General features: G+C 34.1%; 4 protein-coding genes across 16 annotated transcripts in view; 3 read left to right on the top strand and 1 right to left on the bottom strand.

The window, feature by feature from the left end:
• Positions 1–24,402, top strand: part of pak1ip1 (PAK1 interacting protein 1) — a 379,523-nt gene that overhangs the window by 196,115 nt on the left and 159,006 nt on the right. The window lies entirely within an intron of this gene.
• si:ch211-40k21.9 lies at positions 677–7,119 on the top strand. Of its 7 annotated transcripts, none has more exons than XR_015524444.1 (3): positions 677–790; positions 2,629–5,972; positions 6,157–6,906. XR_015524444.1 is itself a non-coding variant. In NM_001444171.1 (3 exon segments), coding segments are annotated over 3 exon segments (858 nt in total). In that variant the 5' UTR covers positions 677–725; the 3' UTR covers positions 6,631–7,119.
• Positions 8,304–24,402, bottom strand: part of pus3 (pseudouridylate synthase 3) — an 18,195-nt gene continuing 2,096 nt past the window's right edge. Inside the window, exons 1-8 of one of the 6 annotated variants that reach the window (XM_087308226.1) lie at positions 20,239–20,362; positions 18,585–18,652; positions 16,269–16,643; positions 14,363–14,634; positions 12,666–12,852; positions 10,531–10,640; positions 10,053–10,231; positions 8,304–8,718 (exon numbers count right to left, since the gene is read on the bottom strand). In XM_087308226.1, the coding sequence (XP_087164352.1) occupies positions 8,447–8,718; positions 10,053–10,231; positions 10,531–10,640; positions 12,666–12,852; positions 14,363–14,634; positions 16,269–16,631 (1,383 nt within the window). In that variant the 5' untranslated portion in view covers positions 16,632–16,643; positions 18,585–18,652; positions 20,239–20,362 and the 3' untranslated portion in view covers positions 8,304–8,446. 6 annotated transcript variants of the gene reach the window in all.
• The window catches only part of naglu (N-acetylglucosaminidase, alpha), a 13,006-nt gene continuing 10,487 nt past the window's right edge, over positions 21,884–24,402 (top strand). For both annotated transcript variants that reach the window (XR_015525315.1, XM_087310106.1), the window contains exon 1: positions 21,884–22,371. Coding sequence is in view for 1 of the 2 variants with exons in the window: in XM_087310106.1 (XP_087166232.1) it covers positions 21,959–22,371 (413 nt within the window). In the remaining variant the exon portion in view is untranslated. The remainder of the gene's footprint in view (positions 22,372–24,402) is intronic.

Here is a 24,402-nt window from a genome sequence, read left to right as displayed (position 1 = left end):
ATAGTGATTATAAACAAAATATCCATAGGACATCCAAAAATAAAAACGCATTAGAACAACATTTATATATTTATGACAAATATTAATATAAAATTATAAATAAATTAACTGGGTGAAAAAAAAAACTATAAGAAATACTAATAAAACATTAAATAAATAACAACTTATGTAATATTTGCAATGTGACAATATTTTAAATTAATTATATTGTAAATAACTAATAATGTAACAATAATAAATATGACTGAAATTAAAAGTACCTGAATAAATTATATTAACACAAATAAGACAAAATAAAATACAAATAATAAAATCAACAGGGTTTCAGCACTCGAAACCCTAATAAATGATCATTTTATCCAATTAATATGACTTAACGAATTGAATAAGCTAAACTGGCCGTGGTGTATGAGTGCGAATCAGTGTGTATGGGTTGCAGCTGGAAGGGCCTCCGCTGTGTAAAACATATGTTGGATAATTTGGCGGTTCATTCCACCGTGGCGACCCCTGATTAATAAAAGGACTAAGCCGGAGGAAAATCAATGAATGAATATAACATAACGGTAAATCAGAAAGGTATCCACTGCTTGTACAGACCACTGGAGGTCTGTCATCTCATACAGCAGGTGTCAGTAATGGGCTGTTTACGCCTGCGCACAGCCGCCAGAAGAAAGACAGAAGTTGTTGTGTTGTTGTTGCCCTCACGAAGGTTTTCATGCCTAAACATGTCGTGTTCAGCTTTGAGCTGTAAAAATCGACCGTCACCAGGGACTGGCATAAGTTTTCATCGGTCGGTTAGTCATAATACATTTAATAACGCAGTCAAAACTGTATATGCGTGTTTAGATCAATCGCGTGATGTTCATATGTTTAAATAACAAGAATGTATTGTCTCGTAATACATCTTGTTCGTAATGTGCTATCTATTTTTCTAACAACACGTTGTAACGTTAATGTATTAAATGGCGGATTCATTGGGTTAACTAGATAACCGTTCACCTATTTTTCCTGTGAAATACAAAACTATTTAATGTATTTTATTTCAAGTTTATTTATATAGCGCTTTTTACAATAATCATTGATTCAAAAAGCTGCACATTATTGCATAACAGTCGAATTAAGTCAAAGTTACAAATAGATATATTATAAACAGTTATTATATAATCTATTTTTCTGTCAAATACAAAAATATTTATTGTCAATCGTTTGTATTTCATTAATTCTCCTTTACAATTCAAGTATTTGCAAAGTGCTTTTCTTTACAATAATTATTGTTTCAAAAAGGTGCACATTATTGCATTATATTGAAATACAAGTTTATATATATATATATATATATATATATATATATATATATATATATATATATATATATATATATATATATATATAAACAGAGTTAACCTGGAGTTTTAGCAAATAGATGATGTATGACATCAGACATATGTATGTGTACTTTTATTGAAGTGTATTACTTTTCTTGTATATTAATGTCTCGAATTGCAGGTTAAAACTAGATAATTGTTCATCAATTGTTCTGTCAAATACAAAACTATTCATTGTAAATCATTTGTATTTAATTAATTCTACTTTTAAATTCAAGTTCATTTGCAAAGTGCTTTTCTTTAGAATAATTATTGTTTCAAAAAGGTGCACATTATTGCATTACAATCAAATTAAGGCAAAGTTACAATCACATATAAGTTATTATCAGTGTGCAAATTATACACTGACAATCGGAGGGAGAGAGTCCGCTTTTTCGGTATTGTTAGTTTGTGTAATACATGCTTCAGTGAATTGAATGCATGCATTTATTTAAATTACATCTAATTTATTAAGAAAACGTATTTAAGTTTTCATTGTTTTATGGGATAGGCTAGCGCTGGGGTGTCCAAACTCGGTCCTGGAGGGCCAGTGTCCTGCATATTATAGTTCCAACTTCAATTAAACACACCTGAACCAGCTAATCAAGCTCTTTCTAGGTGTACTAGAAACTTCCAGGGAGGTGTGTTGAAGGAAGCTGGAGCTAAACTATGCAGGATACCGGCCCTCCATGACTAGGCTAGTGTATTGTAACCTGATTAGCTATTCGGCTTACTTTAGGTCAAACTATGCATTTAATTTGACTTTACTTGTAGGCTACGTGTAGAAACAAACACCTATTTTATGAAGCGTCAGTCTTGTGAACTCTTACAGTGTCTATCGATGCTTTAAATCTGCCGGTTTCAGACTGTTGAATGACTTTTTTCCATGCATAGACTGATTGGCATGATTATGCATTCACAATGGTATGAACCGTTATAGGGGTGGTCAAAAGGATGTATATTATTTTAATTATTAACATTATTATTTAAAATACAGTTCAGAGTTAAACTTTTTCTCAGATTCAAAGGGACCCCCTTACATCTTGTTTTGAGATCCTTTAAGGGGGGGATCAAGCCTTAATTAGGGGGTCAGACCCCCCCAAACCCCCCTCTAATTCACACCTTGGTTATTATAAAAATATTTAATCCAGCGTTTTATAACATATAAGAGATGTCTATGTGTGTACGTTTAATGAAGTGTATTACTTTTCTTATAGATTTAAAAACAATAACAAATATCTCTAAGTGCTTCCTTTCCCCTCAGCTTCCCATTAGACGATAAGGACCGGCTGCAGAAATGGCTGCTGAATCTCAGACGGGACAATTTCCAGCCGTCTCCATCTGCGCGCATATGTTCGCAACACTTCGAAGACAGCTGCTTCTTCACGAACAATCACGGGAAACTGTGCCTTTCCAAAAGCGCCGTCCCTACCTTATTTTACTACCCCATTTCTTTTCGCTCATGGCGTAAATACTGGTCAAAGCGCATGGTTGTTAGTGAGGAGGAGAAATCCGGTGATGGTTCTAGGGGCACTTTACATGCTGTAGAGACTACAGATGACCACCATAAACCAGAAGCCACAGCAGCTTGTTTCGGGACCCCACAAACCCTGCTTAAAACTGAGCCCAGGAGCAGGTTTGTGGAGGTGGATGTTATCTTGAATGAGTCTATAAAAGAAGAAGAAGATGATGATATTGGATTAGATATGCCGGACACTAATGTGAGCCCAGTGATTTACCCCAGCGAGGTTTGTGTGGTCGCAGTTCGACAGGATCACTGCTATTATTCCAGTTCTTCAAACACAGATGGGACAAACGCAGCAGGGAATCAGGAGAGCGAATCGGCGGAGATGCTTCGGCACAAACTGCATGTGGTTTTGAGCAAGATTAAAGTCTTCAGGAAAACCATGAAGATCAAGAACCAAATGATCAGACGCCTGAAGAGCAGAGTGCTGTCGCTGAAGGCCAACGTGAAGACTGAAAGATTGCAGAGAGAGAAAATGCAAGTTACACTGAGCAAGTTGTACGTATACGCAATACATACCGTATATACAGTGGGGGAAATAAGTATTGAACACGTTTTTTCCTGGGAATACTATTTTTAAATAAGATATCGACATGGAATTAAACCAGATTTTGGTAAAAAATAAATAAATAAAACAAAACAAAAAAAATGTGTAATAGGAATGAAATGACAAGGAGAAAGTGCTGAACTACTGAAATGTATTTAATACTTGATATAAAGGGCTTTTTACATTTACATTTAGTCATTTAGCAGATGCTTTTATCCAAAGCGACTTACAAATGAGGACAAGGAAGCAATTTACACAACTATAAGACTATAAGAACTATAAGAGCAACAGTGAATAAGTGCTATAGGCAAGTTTCATGGCTGTAAAGTCTAAGAAGGAGAGTATTAGTAAATTTTTATTTTTTTGGTGGAAAGCTGTGGAAATATACATTTCTATCATCCATTTCAAAATGAACAATAATCTACGTATAACTGAAAAGTTATGTTCTTTGGTTTTTAATTATATAATTTCATTAACATCCCAGCTAGGAGGGACATTTAACCTTTGTCTTTCTGACTACAGGCTAAGCCAAAGTGATGCAAATACTCTGTCTTTGTCTTTGGGTGTTGCTTTTATGCTACAGAAAGCCTTTGTTGATAAACTTGTGTGGTCAGTACCTATATCATGCTGACTCCAATACTGAATTTGCATGCTTTGTTTTAGCCATCTCCCCTCCTCCTAATAACACAATATAGGCATGAAATCTTTGTCTTAATTCAGACTTGTGAGAGACTTGATAGAACTTGCAGACTGCGGACCTCTAGTAGGCTCTTGCCGACACATGGACATTCTAAAGACGCTGTATGACTGCAGATAAACCAACACGTCTCAATAAAGGAATTCTGCTTGTTTCGAGTCTCCTGGACTGGTTCTCTCTCTTCTTTTTCATCAATTTTTTTTAAAACACAGCTTAAAGACGCCTCTCATATAGAGAATGAAGTCACATGAATTGCTGAGGTTTGAGTTTTCCACAGAATTCAACAGATTGTAAAAATCTTGATGGTTCTGTGTGTCTCTTGAATCAAATCTGAGCTTTAATTTGTGTTTTCAATTGGATTCGCTTCAGTTGGTTGGCTAGGCCATTCTACAACTTGACTTTTTCTTTAAAAGCATTTGTTTCCTTGGCTGTGTTTTGTATCATTGTCTTGCTGAAATGTCCACCCTGTTTCATCTTCATCCTGCTGATAATGTTGGACTGAAGCAGCTGATATTCATTTACACTGAGGAAGGGCAGAGGGTTGCTGAAGAACTATTAAGAGATTTCTGCTACTGTCTGGGCTTTCACTGCCTTTATACACCTCCCTTTCTTCATGTGTTCAATATTTTTCCCTGTGTCATTTCATTTTATTACACATAACTTAATTTGTAAACTATTTAGATTTGTTTTCTTTGGTTGTTACCAACATCCAGGGAAAATGTAAAATCAACAGCACCTTTAGAAAAATGGTGACGAGTTCAATACTTATTTTCCCCGCTGTATAATTTTCTGACTTTTCTTATATGTATTGAGTTCAAGGCAAAACTGTTAGTCCTGCTGTGAAATTTTAGTTCTTTTAAAGATATTTCTTAGTAGTTTTCTTTTAAACATAATAGTTTTCATAACTAATGTATCTGTTAAAGTGCAATTTAACAGCTTAACTAGGTTAAATAGGCAAGTTATTGGACAATGGTGGTTTGTTCTGTAGCCAATCGAAAAATAATCATTTGAAATGCAAATATTACTACATATTTAAATAAAACAATAATAATAGAAATAGCAGTAATCATAAACAAACAAACCATAAGACATCCAAAAAGTAAAAGTAAAACATTCTACTCTAATATGAATATATCGGTCACAAATATTTTTTGTTTTAAGATTTTAAACAGTAGTTTTATTGGTCACACTTTATTTTGATGCTCCGTTTGTTGAATTTGCCAAATAATTCTCATTTGATTATAAGTTGACTGTTAGGTTGGGGTTAGGGTTAGTGTAAGTTGACAGGTACTTGCATAGTTTCTTATAGTCAGTTAAATGTCTGTTGAAATAGCAGTGTCAGCAGATATTAAGCAGACAATCTACTAATACTCAAATGGACCATAAAAAAATAACTAAGTTACTTTCCATTATGATAGAGTATAATATTTTACTGGCCATTTTGCTAAATAGTTTTCAGCTTAAAGTGGCATTTAAAGGCTTCACCAGGTTAATTAGGTCATTTGATAACAATTTGGTGGTTTGTTCTGTAGCCAATCTGAAAAAAAAAAAATCTTAATATTGACCTTAAAATAAACTATATTTTATTACTATTATTAAAATTAAAACTCACCGAACTGTGTGCAAGTTTCACACACAAAATAATATGGGTTATATTTTTTCAAAGGACTTTGTTCTGTTGAACACAAAATTTGGGCACAAAAAGTTATAATGTGTTGCCGCTTTAACAAAGAATAATTTTGCTTATTTATACAATGAAGACTAGGGTGTTATTTTTCATTTAACTATTGAATTTCTGTTTCTCAATGCTGTTATTCTCCACCAAAGCACTGTTTTACTGTGTGCAGATGCACTCCAGTAAAACAAATCATCCTTTTTAATGTCAAATGATCAATTCTTGTGAAATTATATTCATATCGCAATATATATATATATATATATATATATATATATATATATATATATATATATATATATATATATATATATATATATATATATATATGTATGTAATATATATTAGGTGTATGGCCATACACAATAAATGTGCTATATAAATGCACATTATATTACAAAGTCTATTTTTTTAAATGATCATACTAAAACAGGAAAAATACTTTTCTTGATCTAATAATATATAATTTAGGCAAAAAAATTAAATAATATAAAGTCAAGGTGCACACATTTAGACTGAAACATTACAAATGACTCTGACTTATTTTATCTCTCTGGCATCTCTGTGATATGCAATATTTAATTTGATTTCAGTTTATATATATATTTAGTTCCAATAAAGTGTTTTTCATGTCTGAGTGCAAACTATTTTGTAAATTAATAATGTTTAAATGCAAATTCAGTTTACAAAAGTGATTTTCTTTACATTGAATACATAAAAACAAACATTAATATTGAAAGTTAATGTCACCCCTTGTGTCTTCACAGGCAGAAGGACCTAGATTGTCGACTCCAGCCTAAACCAAAGAGTCCAGACCTGTGAACAAAACACTAACAAAACTAATTTATACTGGACTCTATAAAGCTGAAAAGTCTCCGATGAGGAGATTCTGCTTTTCCATTTGGTGGCTCTTGCTGAGGAAAATACATTTACATCCTGTAAGCACTTCAAATGGTTGGGAAAAGATTTTAGGTTCTTCATTGTTTGGTGAAAGGAAACATGCTGTAGTTTTGTTGACTCAATGGTGCGCAGTATGCTCTACATCCACTTTTATATTGTACAGTTAGTTGTTTTCATAATAAATATTTGACGTCTTGATTTTTTCATCATTTATAATCAGTTAAACAAACTGTTGTGTTTCTTTTGTTTTGAAAGAGTTAAGATGGTTTTGCTAGCAACATGCATTACAAATGCACAAGTTTATATTAAAATAATAGTATCTCAAGAAACACTGTGTTTTATAGAAGTCTAACAAATGTGAAAATAGACATCTTGGCTAAACAAATGATCAAATAAACAAGGATAAAGTACTGTTTGATGATTATTTTTAGAAATCTGCTAGATTTCCACTAAAAGCCCAAATTAAGCTTTGTTTAGCCAAACGTCTATGTTTGGATGTCTATTAAATAAGACACAATGGTGAGATAAAAAAATGTTTTACTTTGAAATGTGCTTTTAAAAGTTCACAATTTCAGGCTTCCAACATTGGTAAATTAATAATGATAATAATTAATCGAGAAAAATAAAAATTTACTGAACAAAATAGTATTTATATTGAATATTTGAAATGGAAATATGACAACATATTTAAATAAAACAATAATAATAGAAATAGTAATTATTATAAACAAAAACAAACAATAGGACAATAAAAAATGAAATAAACAATAAAATGATACCCTAATGTGAATAGATCACTACTGTAAATAAAGGTGCTGCATTAAATTATTTTAGTTGAATCAAATGAACTTTTCTAGTCATCTTAACTCGCATAAATCAAACTGACTAAACAGGTTATGTTAAACTTTGTACAATTTGCAATGCAAATAAAACCTGATTAACTTGTTCAATTAAGTTAAAGTAACATGAAAACATTTGCTGTCATGACTTTTGATTATATTGTCGTTTAAAGTGCATTTCACAAACATCAGAAAATTATAAATAACAGAGTAACAAAAAGCCATAAAAATACTAATAGAATATTAAATGTAAAATAACATTTTTAATATTTGTAAAATGTGACAATATTTTTTATTACTTTATTCTAGGTTGTACAATTAATAAAAATAATAACAATTATGTTCAAATAATAATACGAGTCGGCGTCAGTGGTGTAGTGGTTAAGTGCGTCGACACACACTCTGGTGCTCACAGCAACCCGAGTTTGATTTCCGCCTACAGGTCGTATGCCGATCCTTCCCCTCTCTCTGCTCCCCGTGCTTTCCTGTCAATACTTAAGGTGAAAACCCCAAAAATAAAATAATCATAATACTAATGTTACAATTACGTTATAATTGTAACAATATTAAAAATTGGCTTTTTTTCAGGCTTACAACACTATGTAAATCAACTGGTAAAAGGCATAAAGAAGGTTTTTAGTTAATAAATAGGGGCCGTATAATCGCCCCAAAGGTCAGCAACTTTAGTAAATAAAATACAGTAGGTGGTCATTTCCAAATTCAACCTATTCTACACAAACAATACTTTCATTAAAATACGTGGAAAACTCCTTTATTAAAAGAGATTATTTCTGCAGAGCATGAGGTAATTCTGCTGTGAAGAAAAGAAAACACAAAACAAAGTCTCTGTTTTACCTTCAAATCAAACAGAGTAAAACCGACAGCAGAAGACAGAAGATTTACAGGTTTTGTAAAGAACTTTCCTCTGTTTCTGCTTCACTGTTTTTGTTCTGTATTTGGTTTGTTGTTGTCAGATGAGCATGTTTGGATCTTTTCCCCCTGAAAACAGTGGTCTCCTCTCCATTCTCTCCTTCTTCTTGCTCCAGTCGTCCTCTCTTCACAAAGTGCTGAATCCTGGACTCCAGACTCTCACAGCGTGGCCGACTCAAAAGAGGTTGGTATTTTTTTTGCCGGGACCCTTCCATGAGCCAGCACTGCAGAGACCCCATCTCTAAAAACACAAAAATAATAGTTTGATTCTAGTGGATTTTTCCAATTGACTCCCCTTTCATTATGTTAGTGGCTGTTTTTACCCCATTGACTTCCATTATAATGACATTTTTAGACTGCAAAGCCATAACAGCATATCTTCATGAATTTTTGATTGTTGGTGCTTTTCCCTGTTGGGAAGATGTAAAATGTGTCATTTTTACAGTTGATCATCGGTCGGCAGCATTAACCCTTTAGGTAGGACTCTTTTAGATTCTGTTGTCAATCCCAGTTCCAACAAATAATAACTTGCTCACTAAGAAAAGTAGAAGATTTTTTGATTTTTCTATTGGATCATCTGTTGAACTGCATCCCATATATCACAAATGTTGCGGAGGACCTATTGAAGACTGCATGGACCCAAGATTCTCATAGAAATCAATAAAGTTTGGTGAAGGAAACATCATGGTTTGGGGTTACATTCAGTATGGGGGTGTGCGAGAGATGTGCAGAGTGGATGGCAACATCAACAGCCTGAGGTAGAGACATTTGTGCTGCCCATTACATTACAGACCACAGGAGAGGGCAAATTCTTCAGCAGGATAGCGCTGCTCCTCATACTTCAGCCTCCACATCAAAGCTCCTGAAAGTAAAGAAGGTCAAGCTGCTCAAGGATTGGCCAGCCCAATTACCAGACATAAACATTATTGAGCATGTCTGGGTAAGATGGAGGAGGCATTGAAGATGAATCCAAAGAGTCTTGATGAACTCTGGGAGTCCTGCAGGAACGCTTTCTTTGCCATTCCAGATGACTTTATTAATCAGTGATTTGAGTCAGTGCAGAGATGTATGGATGCAGTCCTCCAAGCTCATGATGGAGTCAGACACAATATTCATTCTTTCTCCACTGCAGCATGACTTTATATTCTATGCTGGACATTTTTAAGTGACAAGACTTTTGTCTTGCCTTACTGTCCTAATTAAATCACTAAAAATCAAGGCATGATCATATTTTATTGTGGTAAAATAAGTGTAATCTAGAGGCCTTTGCCTTTCATATGAGCCACTTCTGATACCAAATGATCAACTAGAAGTCAAGCCAAACTTGGATAGGCAAAAAGACTTTTGTCAGGTAATGTAGGAAAAACAAATACGATGGAAGTCAATGGTTAAAGGTTTTAAGCTTTCTTCAAAATATCTTTATTTGTGTTCAACAGAAGAAAGGAACTTAAACAAGTGAAGATCGAGTAAATGATGGCAGAATTAAAATTTTGGGGTGAACTGTCCCTTTAGAGCATGAACAGCAGCCAGTGTGTGTTGGGAGTTCATTGGTTTTTTAAGCTCTGAAACACACACCTGTGCTTGTGTTTTGAAGGCCCTGGATCATCCCGAGCAGAATTTGGGTTTTCACTGCATTCTGGACCCAGTGTTGGTGAAACGTGTTCAGGATGTGGATTTCCTCCTCGGTTTCATTCCTCCAGTTCACACCCTCAAAGTGGCAATCGTACAAGACCAGAGGATAGTCCACCGCCATGCTGTAAAACACATGCGCTCATGAATACTACATTTCCTAAAGCCTTGTCAGATCTCACTGACTGTTTTTAGATGAGACCTACTGGATGGTTGGATAAATCGATATATCAACTATTAGGTAGGGGTTAATATTTTAGAAATCATGGGATGTGTTGGGAAAAAAAATGCATTGAGTGTGTTAACTAGCGACATTAGGAGAAATGCAATAAAAACATTTTTTCTTGGTGGGAGAGTTAAAGGGTTAAAAAATTTCAACTAAAAAGTCTTCAGAATTCACTTTTGAATCAAAAATAACCCCCACCTGTACTGAGGTTTCCTTGGGTTTTTCTCCACATCCAGCAGTTGATCAATGACTTCAGGAGCTTCCAGTTTCTGTCCGATAAGCAGCAGCAATGCCATCATGCAGCGGACCTGGAAAAGCAGTGGTGGGATGCAAACACTAATCATTTCATCTTGTACAGGGAGTCATAGTGGAAGACAAATAACACTGCGTATAATTTTATTCTATTCTACCATGACGCGTCATGTCACATGTAATGTTGCCCTATAGGTAAGCCCACACGGAATCTGCTCACACAGAATTCCGCAGATTTCTAGCCCATCAGTGATTTTTTTTTATTTACTAGTGTAAATGTGTGTACATTTATATTTATTTAGTTTTTAATTTAATTTCAGTAAAATTATTGACTAATATGAAAATATTTATATAAAACAAAGGAGATGCCTTTCTATGAACACATCTGATGTATTTTCATAATATGTGTGACCTTAATCACAACATAACATTTGTGTATTGTAATTTCTGTATCCTGTTTGTGTTTATTTACTTAATATTTTTTATTTATTTAATTATTGATTTTTTTTCTCTCTGACTTTTGCTGCTATACTTGTCTACTGATACCCTTGCCTTTGTCCTTTATTGTTTATGTTTGTATGTTCATTAAAATCAATAAACAATATATATATATATATATATATATATATATATGATTTATTTACAATACAGTTTGTGATGTAAAATATTTAGTCCATTAGTAGACATAATATATGAGAGACTTGCTTTGTTTACCAAATAAAGTGGATCTAGTTGGATTTGCATTGTAAACATTAAATAAGTTAAAAAAGTATTACTTTATTTCAAATTAAGGTTTTAGTTATGATTCTCCCAAAATCATTCTGCATAAATCCGCAGTTTTTTTTTAACAAACTTCTACGCAGAAATAACAAAAAATGTCCGCAGATTCCTCCTGGCCCTACCTTTAGGACCATGGAAAGCTTTTGTCATTGTTTATGTTATCTGCAGTGCTTTGGCAATACTTGACAAGTCATACTAATAAAGCTCTTTTGAATTGAATTAAATTGAGTGAGAGAGATTTTAGGTTTAATGTCTCGTCTTTCACCTGCAGCAAACTAATGACTGGAGGGGTGTGGCTAAGCATATCTAGCTCAGGTCGTCAAGCTGACATCATCAGTGAAAGTTATGTAATTTCAGAGCAGAAGCATATGACCAGATTTTTATTTGAGTGGATCGACTTGCCCAAATGTAATTTTTCAGTTTAAGACAAAAAAAATAAGCACTAGAAAACTAAACATTGTGAATTTCAAACAAGGTCAAAATACTGCAGCCTTTACCAAGTATTCATCTAATGTTTGTTTACACATGTTTCGGTAAATCAGTCGCTAGTTTCGCCTGGAAACTTCAATGTGCTTTAATTGATCAGACTGTAACATGCAGGTATTTTTTTCACTGACATGAGAACAGTCACTATTTCAGCAGTCAATAATATTATGCTATATGAACCCAGTATTGGCTTATTTATTATAAAGGGTCCTTTGTCCTATTTTATAGCCTTTTTTATTTTAATTCATTAATTTTCCTTCAGCAAAACGGACTGCTTACAATTAATTTTGTTTAACCAATTCACCTATAGTGCATGCCTTTGACTGTGGGGAAAACTTGAGCACCCGGAGGAAACACACGCAAACATGGGGAGAATATGCAAACTCCACACAGAAATGCCAACTGGCCCAGCTGGGACTCGAACCAGCAACCTTCGTGCTGTGAGGTGTCAGTGCTATCCACTGAGCCACCGTGCCGACCACATTTTTTATCATATATAATTTTTATATTTGCTTAGCTTGCAAAGATGCATTGGTATATACATTTGCCGGCCACTTAATTAGGTAAACCTTTCCAACTGCTCAACGCAAATTTCTAATCATGTCAGTGATCATGTCAATATGGACCAAAATCTCTGAGGAATATTTCCAGTACCTTGATGAATCTATGCCACAAAGGATTAAGGCCGTTCTGAAGGCAAAAGGGAGGCAAACTAGGTACTAGTAGTACCTAATAAAGTGGCCAGTGAGTGTACATTGGTATATGCATTATAAGCATCGGTAGTAAAGGCCTTCAGTGTGTGATGGTTCCATTACCTGGTGATAGAGGAAAGCAAGACCTTTGACCTGGAAGACAAAGAGCTGGTGCGGGTCATTGTGGACGCTGGGGTGTGGGAGTTGTGCTGGCTGGACACTGGCAGACAAGATGGTCCTCTGAAACTGCAGGACTCCATTACCGACATCCATCTTACAGAGGTTCCTGAAGTCATGCGTTCCCTCATACCTGCAGCAGCAGAAAAAGAGAGATCTCCGAGCTCAGGGTTCTCTCCCAGGACAGCATGGCAAACCTGCTAGCAGTTGTCAAACAAAATCCAAATGTGAACTCTTGAACTCTTGTTCACTCTTGTGTGAATTTGTTTTAGGGATAGTTAATCCTAAAATGAAAATGTACAGTTCATTTACTCTCCCTCAGGCCACTGAAGATGTAGATGACTTTTTTTTTTCTTCAGTAGAACATTAAAGAAGATTTTAGCTGATTCATGAATGCCATAGTCACCCAATTTTTGTTGGGGATTAAAAATAAACACATACAAACAAGTCTAAACAATTACTATGGCTCCTAATCATACACTGATGTCTTATGAACTGAAACATTCAATATGTGCAAGAAACGAAACATTATTCACTATATTATTAGCATTAATCCACAGCTGAGAACTGTGCCAAGAAGTGTGGATTATTAATATTAATAATAAAGTTCAGTCTGCAACACAGACTGATTGTTTTGCTTCAAAGGGGTCATTCACATATCACGTCTAAAATCATAAGCATGAAGCGCGTCGCTTCCTTCACCAGTTTGAACATGATTAGCACTCAGGCACTCTTGGCGTCCGTCACTGCTAAGCAACTATCAACCGTTCTCTTAGAGGATGACAAAACCATTGATGTAACTCTGATACAAGTTTTATTTATGGAGGAAATTAAGCACCACAGCAGTGTTTTGTCTGAGGTCATTACTGAAATGTTTATATTCTATACAAAATATAAAGCTGATTGGGTATTTCTAGTCACATGACCCGTGGCGCTCTTGCAGCATCCTGAAAAGTTGAGATGTTTTCGACTAGGTGAGCCTGGAAAATGTGAGCACGGTGTGTGCGGATTGCTCCTTAATTTTGTATGTTTGTTCCATTAAAAAAAAACAATGACGCGATATGTGAACGACCCCTAAGACCTTAATGTGCTGTCAGGAGCCATGGATATTCAATTTGTTTTCCTTGTATATGTTTTTTGACTCCCAAAGTGCTGTTAGCCATTGACTTGCATTTTAAGAATTACCAAAGACCACGATTTTTGATCTACTGAAGTAAAAAGGCCACTTACATCTAGGGTTGTCTCAATACTGGAATTCGATACTGATATTTTAAAAATGTCCTTTTCACGCTAATTTTTGAGCACGTTCTTAAACAGAGCCAATTAACCATTGTGTTCGCATGCTCAAGAGAAATGACTGTGGTTGGCCGTGAAGGTCATCAGTTCAGTTCATTTCAGTTTCTCATCAAATCTTGACCAATCGAATGCTCTCTAGTATCTGACAGGCTCCGCCCCCTTAATGCTTCTCGTTGGATTTTCATTTTTTAATCCACTTGAGCTCAACCACTCACTGGCAGAGCTGTGATAAAAACAAAACCTATTGGCTGTTTTCTTAGTGGGAGGGGCAATTATATGTCCCGATCTTTCACTTGAAATAACATCAAAGATGGAATAAAAATGCCCTTTTGTTGTTCTCCACTGACCGTTTTGCAGCCTCTGCCATGAGCTCCAAATCCAGATCTCCTCGGGGAAAGTAGTATCTGTATGTCCGGGACTGGCAGTCAAATCGTGCGCTGAATCCGCTCTCTACAGGGGCCCATTGCAGGATTCGGATGTCCTGAGGCAGGACTCGGTTGAGGATCTTCACATAAGGTAGCTCATCTGCCGAAGTCTTGCCTTTGACATCAACATCAGCTGGAACAGTCACACCTAAACCGCCTCCATACTGGGTGGAGCGCAGGTCGATTGATATAACCTGAAGGACAGAGAAAAAAATTAATAAATCAATAAATCAATAAATCAATCAATCACAATTTAGACTATATCTAAGGCTTGTCTATTATACCTAGTGCTGGAAATTTATATTATATTATTTATAATTTATTATATATTATATTATTTATTATATATTATTATAATTTATATTTAATATATATATATATATATATATATATATATATATATATATATATATATATATATATATATATATATATATATATATATATATATATTATGTAAGTTGTACATGTATATGTTTTTATCCGGATGCAGTTATTTTCTGATGTTATGTTGTTTTTTTTATTGAATGAGGGGTTAGGGAACATTATTAACAATAAACAATATATTACTGTTTCACTCTCTCAATATTTAATCTGTCTTGACATAGAAAAGACCAACAAAAGATTCAATTAAAATTCACAATATGATCGCAAAATAATTTAAAAATGGCCCTAAATATTTGTTATTCAACAATGGAAGAAATTAAGTATTTGCTTTTGTATTACAACCTGGAGGAAAAGTTAATATAAGGAATTCATGATAAATATATAAATACATTAACGATAACATAAATTCCTACACAAAACAGCAACAACAATACTCATAATAAAAAAATATTATTAATCTGGCATTTGTTAATGTTTTTTTACAAATAACAAAGTTTAATGTTCTGTTTCTTTTTGTTATAATCTAATTATTAATTATTATTGTGTCAAATAAATAAATAAATAAAAACCGGTTCTAAATGTAACATATCAGAAAATTTATTTGTATTCATTTATTAATTTTAACAAAATATTGACAAAATTAACAATACAAATAACTAAATTAAAAAGTTATATATATATATATATATATATATATATATATATATATATATATATATATATATATATATATATATATATATGTGTATGTGTGTGTTGTGGAAATATAAATTTATATAATCTAATTTCAAATTAACAATAATCTACGTATAACTAAAAAGTTATATTCTCTGGTTTTTAACTACAACAGTGTGTATGTGTGTGTGTGTGTGTGTGTGTGTGTGTGTGTTTTGTGATTACTTCACTATTTGCAATTCATGTTTTGGTTTAAACGATTACAATCTAATTATTATTATGAATTAAAGGATTAAATAATTTTTCTAAATATCATCTGTATAAAGTTGAATGAAAAATAATTATGAATGACTATTTATGAATTTACATATTATAAAAAAACAACTACTCCGATCACAAAAGGCTATAAAAATATTAATAATAAATTTTATTATTTATTAATTTTTTCTGATTTTGATTGTAGTGTAATAATGTGCACTTTTCCTTTTGTAAAGTTGCTTTGAAATGATAAGCATTGTGTAAAGCACTATACAAATAAACTTGAATTTCATTTAATTAAAAAAATTAAGTTAAACATTTAGTTGTTACAGTTTAATGACTATCATTGTGTCAAAATTAAATAAACATTTGTTGTTAGACACTAAACAATTCTATCAGCTGAATGAAATATCACGTGCCAGTCTTTATTCTTCATAACTGTATATTAACTCTCTGAATAACTATAAAAACACATGATTCATAATTTGTTAAATGCAGATGGCAGCACCTGAGAGAAAGCGCTGACTCCTTTATCAGTGCGTCCGCAGCGGTGATAGCAGGACGTCTGTCTGTCCTGGATCAGTTTGGTCTTCAGCAGAGCCTCGAACAGCCGCGCTTCAACAGTATTATCAGTGTTTTCCTGCACAGCGAAGCCCTGGTACTGCCAGCCCAGATATGCCAGACGCAGAGCCACGTGTCTGCGCGGGTGAGCGGAGAAGTCGAAGGGTTTTTCCACTCTTTGTTTCTTCTGTCTGGACCCGCTCTCAGGCGTTTGAGATTTCTCCTCCGTCTCTGCTCTCAGCTGAGCTTTCAGTCTCTCCAGCTCCTCCTCCAGAGCCTTCACTCGAACCCGCAGCACTTCTGATGACATCCCAGCAAACTCCTAATAAACACAGAGATAGTTCACTCAGAAAAATCTAAAATTCCCTCATTGTTTACTCTCCTTCCTGTGGTTTTAAAGATTTTAGAGTTTTTTTTTTCTTCTGTTGAAAGAAGATATTTTGAAGAATGCTCAGTCTCTCTAGAGCATGGATGTCAAACTCAATTTCTGGAGGGCCGAAGCCCTGCACAGTTTAGTTCCAATCCTGCTCCAACACACTTACCTGTAGGTTTCAAACAAGCCTGAAAGACTTTAGTTTGATCAGGTGTGTTTAATTAGGGTTGGAACCAAACTGTGCAGAGCTGTGGCCCTCCAGGAATTGAGTTTGACATCCCTGCTCTAGAGCCTTTACTCGAACTTGCAGCACTGCTGATAACATTGCAGTTAACTCGCTTCTCATGAACACAGGCATCTTTTACTTAAAGAATCTAAATCGCCTCCTTATTTACTCTATTTCCTTTGGTTTCAAATATTAAAGAGTTTCCTCTGTTGAACACGAGAGAAGATATTTTGAAGAATGCTCCTCCTCCAGAGCCTTCACTTGAACCTGCAGCACTTCTGATGACTTCATAGCAGACTCGTTTCTGATAAACACAGGGCTCGTTCACTCAAAATAAGCATAATGGCCTCATTATTTACTCTCCTTCTTGTAGTTTCATTTCTTTGAGTTTCTTCTGTTGAACACAAAAGGAGATATTTTGAAGAATGCTCAGTCTCACCAGAGCCTTTACTCGAACCCGCAGCACTTCTGATAACATTAAAGTAAACTCGCTTCTGATAAACACTGGCATAGTTCACTCAAAAAAATCAAAATGGCCTCATTATTCACTCTCCTTCCTTTGGTTTTAAATATTTAAGAGTTTCTTTCTTCTACTGAACACAAAAGGAGATATTTTAAAGAATACTCAACTCTCCAGAGCCTTCACTCGAAGCCCCGCAGCACATCTGATAACATTACAGTAAACTCGCTTCTGGCAAATACAGGGATAGTTCACTTAAAGAATCTAAATCGCCTCATTATTCACTCTCCTTCCTGTGGTTTTAAATATTTTACGTTTCTTCTGTTGAACACAAAAGAAGATATTTTGAAAAATGCTCCTCCTCCAGAACCTTCACTTGAACCAAAGAGCTTAGAATGACCAAGAGGCGACACTCAATAGAACGTTCCATTGCAACAGCAGCGCCCAGCAACAGCCCCGGATTCCGCCATTTTGGAGTGAAAGTGATCGGCCGTCTATAGGATCTTTACTGTTGCAATGGTAAGCAGCTGCTTTGTTTTTTTATTTTTATATATTTAAAAAGCGCATTAAAGCCGAGATACAACCTGAAAGACGACAAAACAACAATTGTTATTATAATCATCAGCACTTTTAATAGTTCATTTTACAGACTTCTAATATGCTGTTGTTCAATTGGAGTTTTCCTTCCATAATGGCCGCCTCGCCATCTAGTGGCTGTTTCCCAAATTACACTAGAGTGTCGCCTCTTGGACATTCTAAGCTCTTTTGTTCTGGACCTGCAGCAAAGACTATAGAATACACAAGACACGACACTCATATACTTTTAAATGGGAAAAGTGTAACTGTCAATATGGCGAATGAAGCTTTGCCTTCTAGTACAGGAGCCAATCAGCATTGATATAGAATGACAATTCTCCGGGGGGTAGAGTTTCTGCAGATTTTGTGTGATACGAACATTTAGAAATGAAACTAAACAGACAGTTGTTTGATTTTATTGGTTATTTGTATTATGTAATGTAATCATAATCTTGGCAAGTAGTTTTGGAGGATTTGATGTTTCCCCATTCAAACATCATTCCCAATGCCTGAGGCATTTCAAAGATGGCCACCCAGTGAAATGACTTGCCATAAAGGGACTTCCCAAGCAGCACTTCTGATGACATCACTGTAAACTCCTGAAAAGACGCAGAGATAGTTCACTCACAAACTCCTAAATGGCCTCATCATTGATTTTCTTTCCTGTGGTTTTTAAGATTTAGGAGTTTCTTTCTTCTGTTGAACACAAAAGGAGATATTTTGAAAAATGCTCCTCCTTCAGAGCCTTAACTCAAACCCGCAGCACTTCTGATAACATCGCAGCAGACTCGTTTCTGACAAACACAGGGATAGTTCACTCGATAAAACTAAAATCACCTCATTATTTCCTTTCCTTCCTGTGGTTTTAAATATTTTAAGTTTCGTCTGCTGAACACAAAAATAAGATACTTTGAAGAATGCTGGTTGCTGGGAACCATTTTCCGCTTTACTAGAAAATATTATTTTAGAAAGTTATTTGTTACTTTGAAAACTAAACAGTGAAGACACATTATTGAAGATAATTAAAGATCAATTAAGATTAGGTGACAATAAAGATTAGGTGAAGTGGAATAATTAAACTACAATAATTGATAAACGTGGTGGGTCAGTTGGCATTCCTGTGTGGAGTTTGCATGTTCCCCCATGTTGGCATGGGTTTCCTCCAAGTGCTCCGTATTCCACAGTCCAAAGACATGCGCTATAGGGGAATTGAAAAAACTAAACTGGCCAGTGTGTGTGTGTGTGTGTGTGTGTGTGTGTGTGTGTGTGTGTGTGTGTGTGTGTGTGTGTGTGCGTGTGTGTGTGTGAGTGTGAATGAGTTTGTATGGGTGTTTCCCAGTGATGGGTTGCAGCTGGAAGGGCAATAGAGGTAAAGTTGGTTTTATACTTGCACATTCATTCATTTAGCAGTTTCTAAATTGTTTACATTGTTACTTTGAATATTCGATCTGAATTAGCATGCAAGTATGACTTCTAAACAACATCAACACTCTTTATTTCACTGTGAACAATGCTGTACTTTGATAGTCCTTAGCTGCTATTAATATGGATTTTCCTATTTAGAATTTGCAAAGAATACTTTGCTGAAATTACATTATTTAGGAGAATATCTGAACATCCCAATATAAAACCAACTTTACCTATATGTGGCGACCCCTGATGAATAAAGGCACTAACCAGGGGTGTCCAAAGTCGGTCCTGGAGGGCTGTGGTCCGGCTGAATTTAGCTCCAACACACCTGCCTGGAAGTTTCTAGTATACCTAGTACAGCTTGATTAGCTTGTTCAGGTGTGTTTGATTAGGGTTGGAGCTAAACTCTCCAGGACCGAGTTTGGACACCCGTGAACTAAGCCAAAGGGAAATAAATGAATGATTAATAAATGTATTCTTTCTCTCCTTTATTTTCTTCCTGTTTTTTTTGAATGAAGTATTATTCATGGTGTTAATATTACCTTTGAAATATATAAATATAATATAAATAAATAAATAAATAAATAAATAAATAAATAAATAACATATTTTTGCTATATCAACTAAGGACCGAGTACATGCACCGTATATGAAGGCTATCATAATTCTTCTTAACAGTAAACAGAGTTTTGTTCAATAATTCAGTGTATAATGGCATCATTCAATGTAAAGTTGTGCGGAATAGATGCCTATGTGAACTGGCTATTAATCTCCACGTGTTTGCTTTTTATTAAACTTTGAAGGTGTGTAATCATTTCTTGAAATATACTGTCTATAAAACTACAAACATATTTATTTAAGATAATACTCACGTCCGTTCAGAAGCTTCACGAAAAGAGCTAAAGCACAAATCCTGAACAGTAACTTTTAAACGCCGCACACCATGGTACACTGGCTTCAGGCTTCCGTAAAGCCACACGTCAGAATAAAAGTCCCGTTTAAAAGTGACACACGTTCGCTAAATAAATCAGTGATGTGACTGATTTACTCAAATGAAAACAGGATAGCTTTGTAAAATAATAATAAAATGAATGTACATAATTTATTTAATAAAAATATTAATAAAATAAAAGTGCTACTACTACAACTAATAATAATAATAATAATAATAATAATAATAATAATAATAATAATGTAATATGAATAATAATAGTTATTATTAATTATTATAATAATTATTAAAAAATAATTGTTATAATAAACAATTATTTTATTATGAAAAATATCATCATCTATTAATATTTAAAAAATAGTAATAATAAATATAAAGTAGGTTATTATTAATAATAATAAAAATAAAACGAATCATATTTATAATAATAATAATAATAATAAAACAATCATATTTATATTATTATCATTATTATTATTTTTATTATTATTATTATTATTATTATTATTATAAATATGATTAGTTATAATTATTATTATTATTATCATTATTATTATAAATATAATTCGTTATTATTATTATTATTATTATAAATAATATAATCTCCATTATTATTCAAATAATTAGTAATAATAAACATAAAGTAGTTTAAATAAATAAAAGTCTGGATTCTGTCTCTTTTCTGTAGTTGCTATTACAAAGTATCAAAGAAGGAAAAACATCAATAATTATTATTATTATTTATTTAGAATGAACCATATGCTAGCAATGTAAGTAAATGACTATGTAATGTATAAATGTAGGTTGTTGGATTAGCCTGAAAGAATATTTCAGAATTGCCTTTTCAATTATAATTGTTTGACAAATTTAAACAGCAATGTAATAAGAATAAGAATAAGAACTATGATAAAATAATAATTCAATTGTAAAAACAAAGCATAACATTCTAAATATAATAATAATAACAATTAATATTATTATTGTTATTATTATTATTATTATTATTATTATTATTATTATTATTATTATTATTATTATTATTATCATTATTATTATTATTATTATTATATTGAAAATGTTATGCTTTACTTTTACAATTGAATTATTATTTTTATCATTATTACTTTATAGTCTATTTAAGAAATACAACCTCTTTGTTTTATAATTAGTAATGACTTATTTTCGATAATGTGCACTGATGTGAATTTCTTTTTCTTTTTTCTAGAGTTGCTGCTGCTTTATATAATAACACAAGCGTGCATTACACAACCCACTTGATCTGGAAAGATAATAACCAACAATAAGACTCTTTTAAATGTGACATTTTCTCTTTCCTCATAATTGTCCTTCCTGATAAACACTACTCATTTGAACTCACTCCTAACCTTTATCGTACATGTATTATAATAGAAATCATGTGATAAACACAACCAAGATTCCCCGAGTTTTCTTGCAATCTGCAACCCTATTGGCTAAAGCTTCTCAGAGGCCCTTCAGACTGTCTCGTGATTGGTCGTCTGCTCCTCCATTGACATTCATTGCTTCCTGCTCACGCGACGCAAATCAATAGTGGAAAAGTTTAAAGTTTATTGTTCACCGACATCTGGAACGCCGATGCAGCTGACGTCACAGAGCTCAAAATGATACATTGTATCCGCTGCGCTCTGATCGCGCTTCTGTTTATGACACTGCTGCATTCGGTCTGCGGCGACTTCCAGACTCTCGCGCATCTCCGAGCCAAAGCGAGCGATAAAAGTCAGTCGCGAGCCGTGCTGGATCTGCTCCGGAGGCTGCTGGGGAACCGGGCGCGGGAGTTCATCGTGTCGGTTAACAGGACTTTGTCTGCGGACGGGCTGGACGTGTGCGAGCTGCGCTCGGCGAAGAACAACAAGGTCGTGGCGGTGGGCAGCACGGGGGTCGCGGTGGCCACCGGAATATACAACTATCTGAAGTACTTCTGCAACTGCCATGTGTCCTGGGCTGGAGATCAGCTCAATCTGCCCAGACCTCTGCCTGCGCTCACCGGCGTCCTGCGCATCAGCACACCGCACAGGTAAAGCAGCAGGAGCGCACCTGCAGCCAATAACACGCCGCTTTTGATTGATTGACGTTGCATGCATGATTATTAGAGTCAGTAAAGGCTAAATCTACATTTTAATATTTCATAGATTGTAGTTTACTAATACTAAAACCATAATACTAAAATTATTTGTGTTTGTTATAGTAATAATAATAATATTGATCATAATAATAATTATGATATACATTATCACAATATATATATATATATATATATATATATATATATATATATATATATATATATATATATATATATATATATATATATTTATTTATTTATTTTTTTTTAAATAAGTAAATATAATAACCAGGGTTGGGGGTAACGCAATACAAGTAACATGAATTACGTAATAGTATTACTTTTCTGAGTAACGAGTAAAGTAACGCATTACTTAAAAAAAAGTTATATTATTTGAGTTACTATTTTGTAAATGTGATGTGAGTTACTTTTTAGTTTATTTAATTTGCTTTTAAAAAATAAATTGCTGAATTAAAATTAACATTGAATCCCGCGCCCAATGAGAGAATTTTCTTCCCGGAGAAATAAACCAAGATCTTTACATTTCTGCGCTGGAAATATTTTCATTATTCTTATTGCATGGAAAAATAGTAAGAGGGGATTGTCTCAATGCTCATTTTACTTCATGAATAAGACAACAAGTATGAAAGCATGAAACACATTGCTTTAAACTTTCATTAATCTGTATATGCGGCATGTCTGGGCTCAGGAAAATCTCAGAAGATAACATTATCATTCATTCATTCATTTTCTTTTCGGCTTAGTCTTTTATTAATCTGGGGTCGCCACAGCGGAATGAACCGCCAACGTATCCATAATATGCTTTACGCAGCGGATGCCCTTCCAGCTGCAACCTATCACTGGAAAACATCCATACACACTCATTCACACTCATGCACTACGGACAATTTAGCTCACCCAGTTCACCTAGACCTCATGTCTTTGGGCTGGGAAACTGGAGCACTCGGAGGAAACCCACGCCAAAACGGGGAGAACATGCAAACTCCACACAGAAATGCCAACTGACCCAGCCAAGGTGCGAACCAGCGACCTTCTTGATAAGGCGATTGTGCTAATCACCACACCACCGTGACACCCAAGATAACGTTATCATAAATTATTATTATTTGATGTGTTTTTAAAGGTAACTAAAAGTTATACAGTGTGTTGTTCATTGCAAAACTCCTCTATGTAAAAAATAAGAAAAAAAGGTAAGAAAAAGTAACGTCACACATTATTTACCATAAAAAGTAACTAGGTAATGCAGCTAGTTACTTCTTTGGAGAGTAACTCAATATTGTAATGCATTACTTTCAAAAGTAACTTTCCGCAACACTGATAATAACTACTAACGTTGTGTGAAATTAACACATATAATTCAGACTAAAACTCAAAGTCCAGGATTTTGCAGGGACATTTTTAATAGTTTTTAATATGATATAAATTTAGTTAGTTATTAAATTAACTTTATTTAATCCTGTAGGGAGATTTGTGGCCTAAAATTATTTGTGTTGCTTCTATTCTTGTGGTTTGGGGTGAGAGTACACAAACATTTTATGATTTTTTTTTTTCAATCCTAGTGGGACTGAATTATACCAAAGACTACAGAATACACAAGACTTGTAACTCGTATACTTTTGAATGGGGAAAAGTTTGACAGTCAGTATGGCGAATAAAGCCCCGCCTTTTGTTCAAGAGCCAATTAGCGATTGCTATATAGCAAATAAAGCCCGCCTTCTAGTACAGGAGCCAATCAGCGATCGCTATAGATTGACAATTCTCCGGGGGAGTGGCTTGGACCAGACATGAGTTTCTGCAGATTTTGTGTGAAACGAACATTTAGAAATAAAACTAAATCGACAGTTGTTGTTTCATTTTATTGGTTATTCATAATATGGATCTTAATCGTAAGTTTGGCAAAGAGTTTTGGAGAATTTGATGTTTCCCCATTTAAACAGAATGCCCGGGCATGCTAGTTTGCGA

Source organism: Danio rerio, chromosome 24 (genome assembly GCF_052040795.2).
Source record: "Danio rerio strain M-AB ecotype USA chromosome 24, GRCz13ab, whole genome shotgun sequence".
NCBI lineage: Eukaryota > Metazoa > Chordata > Actinopteri > Cypriniformes > Danionidae > Danio > Danio rerio.
Note: the sequence above shows the minus strand (reverse complement) of the source record. Positions and strands in the feature narration are given on the sequence as shown.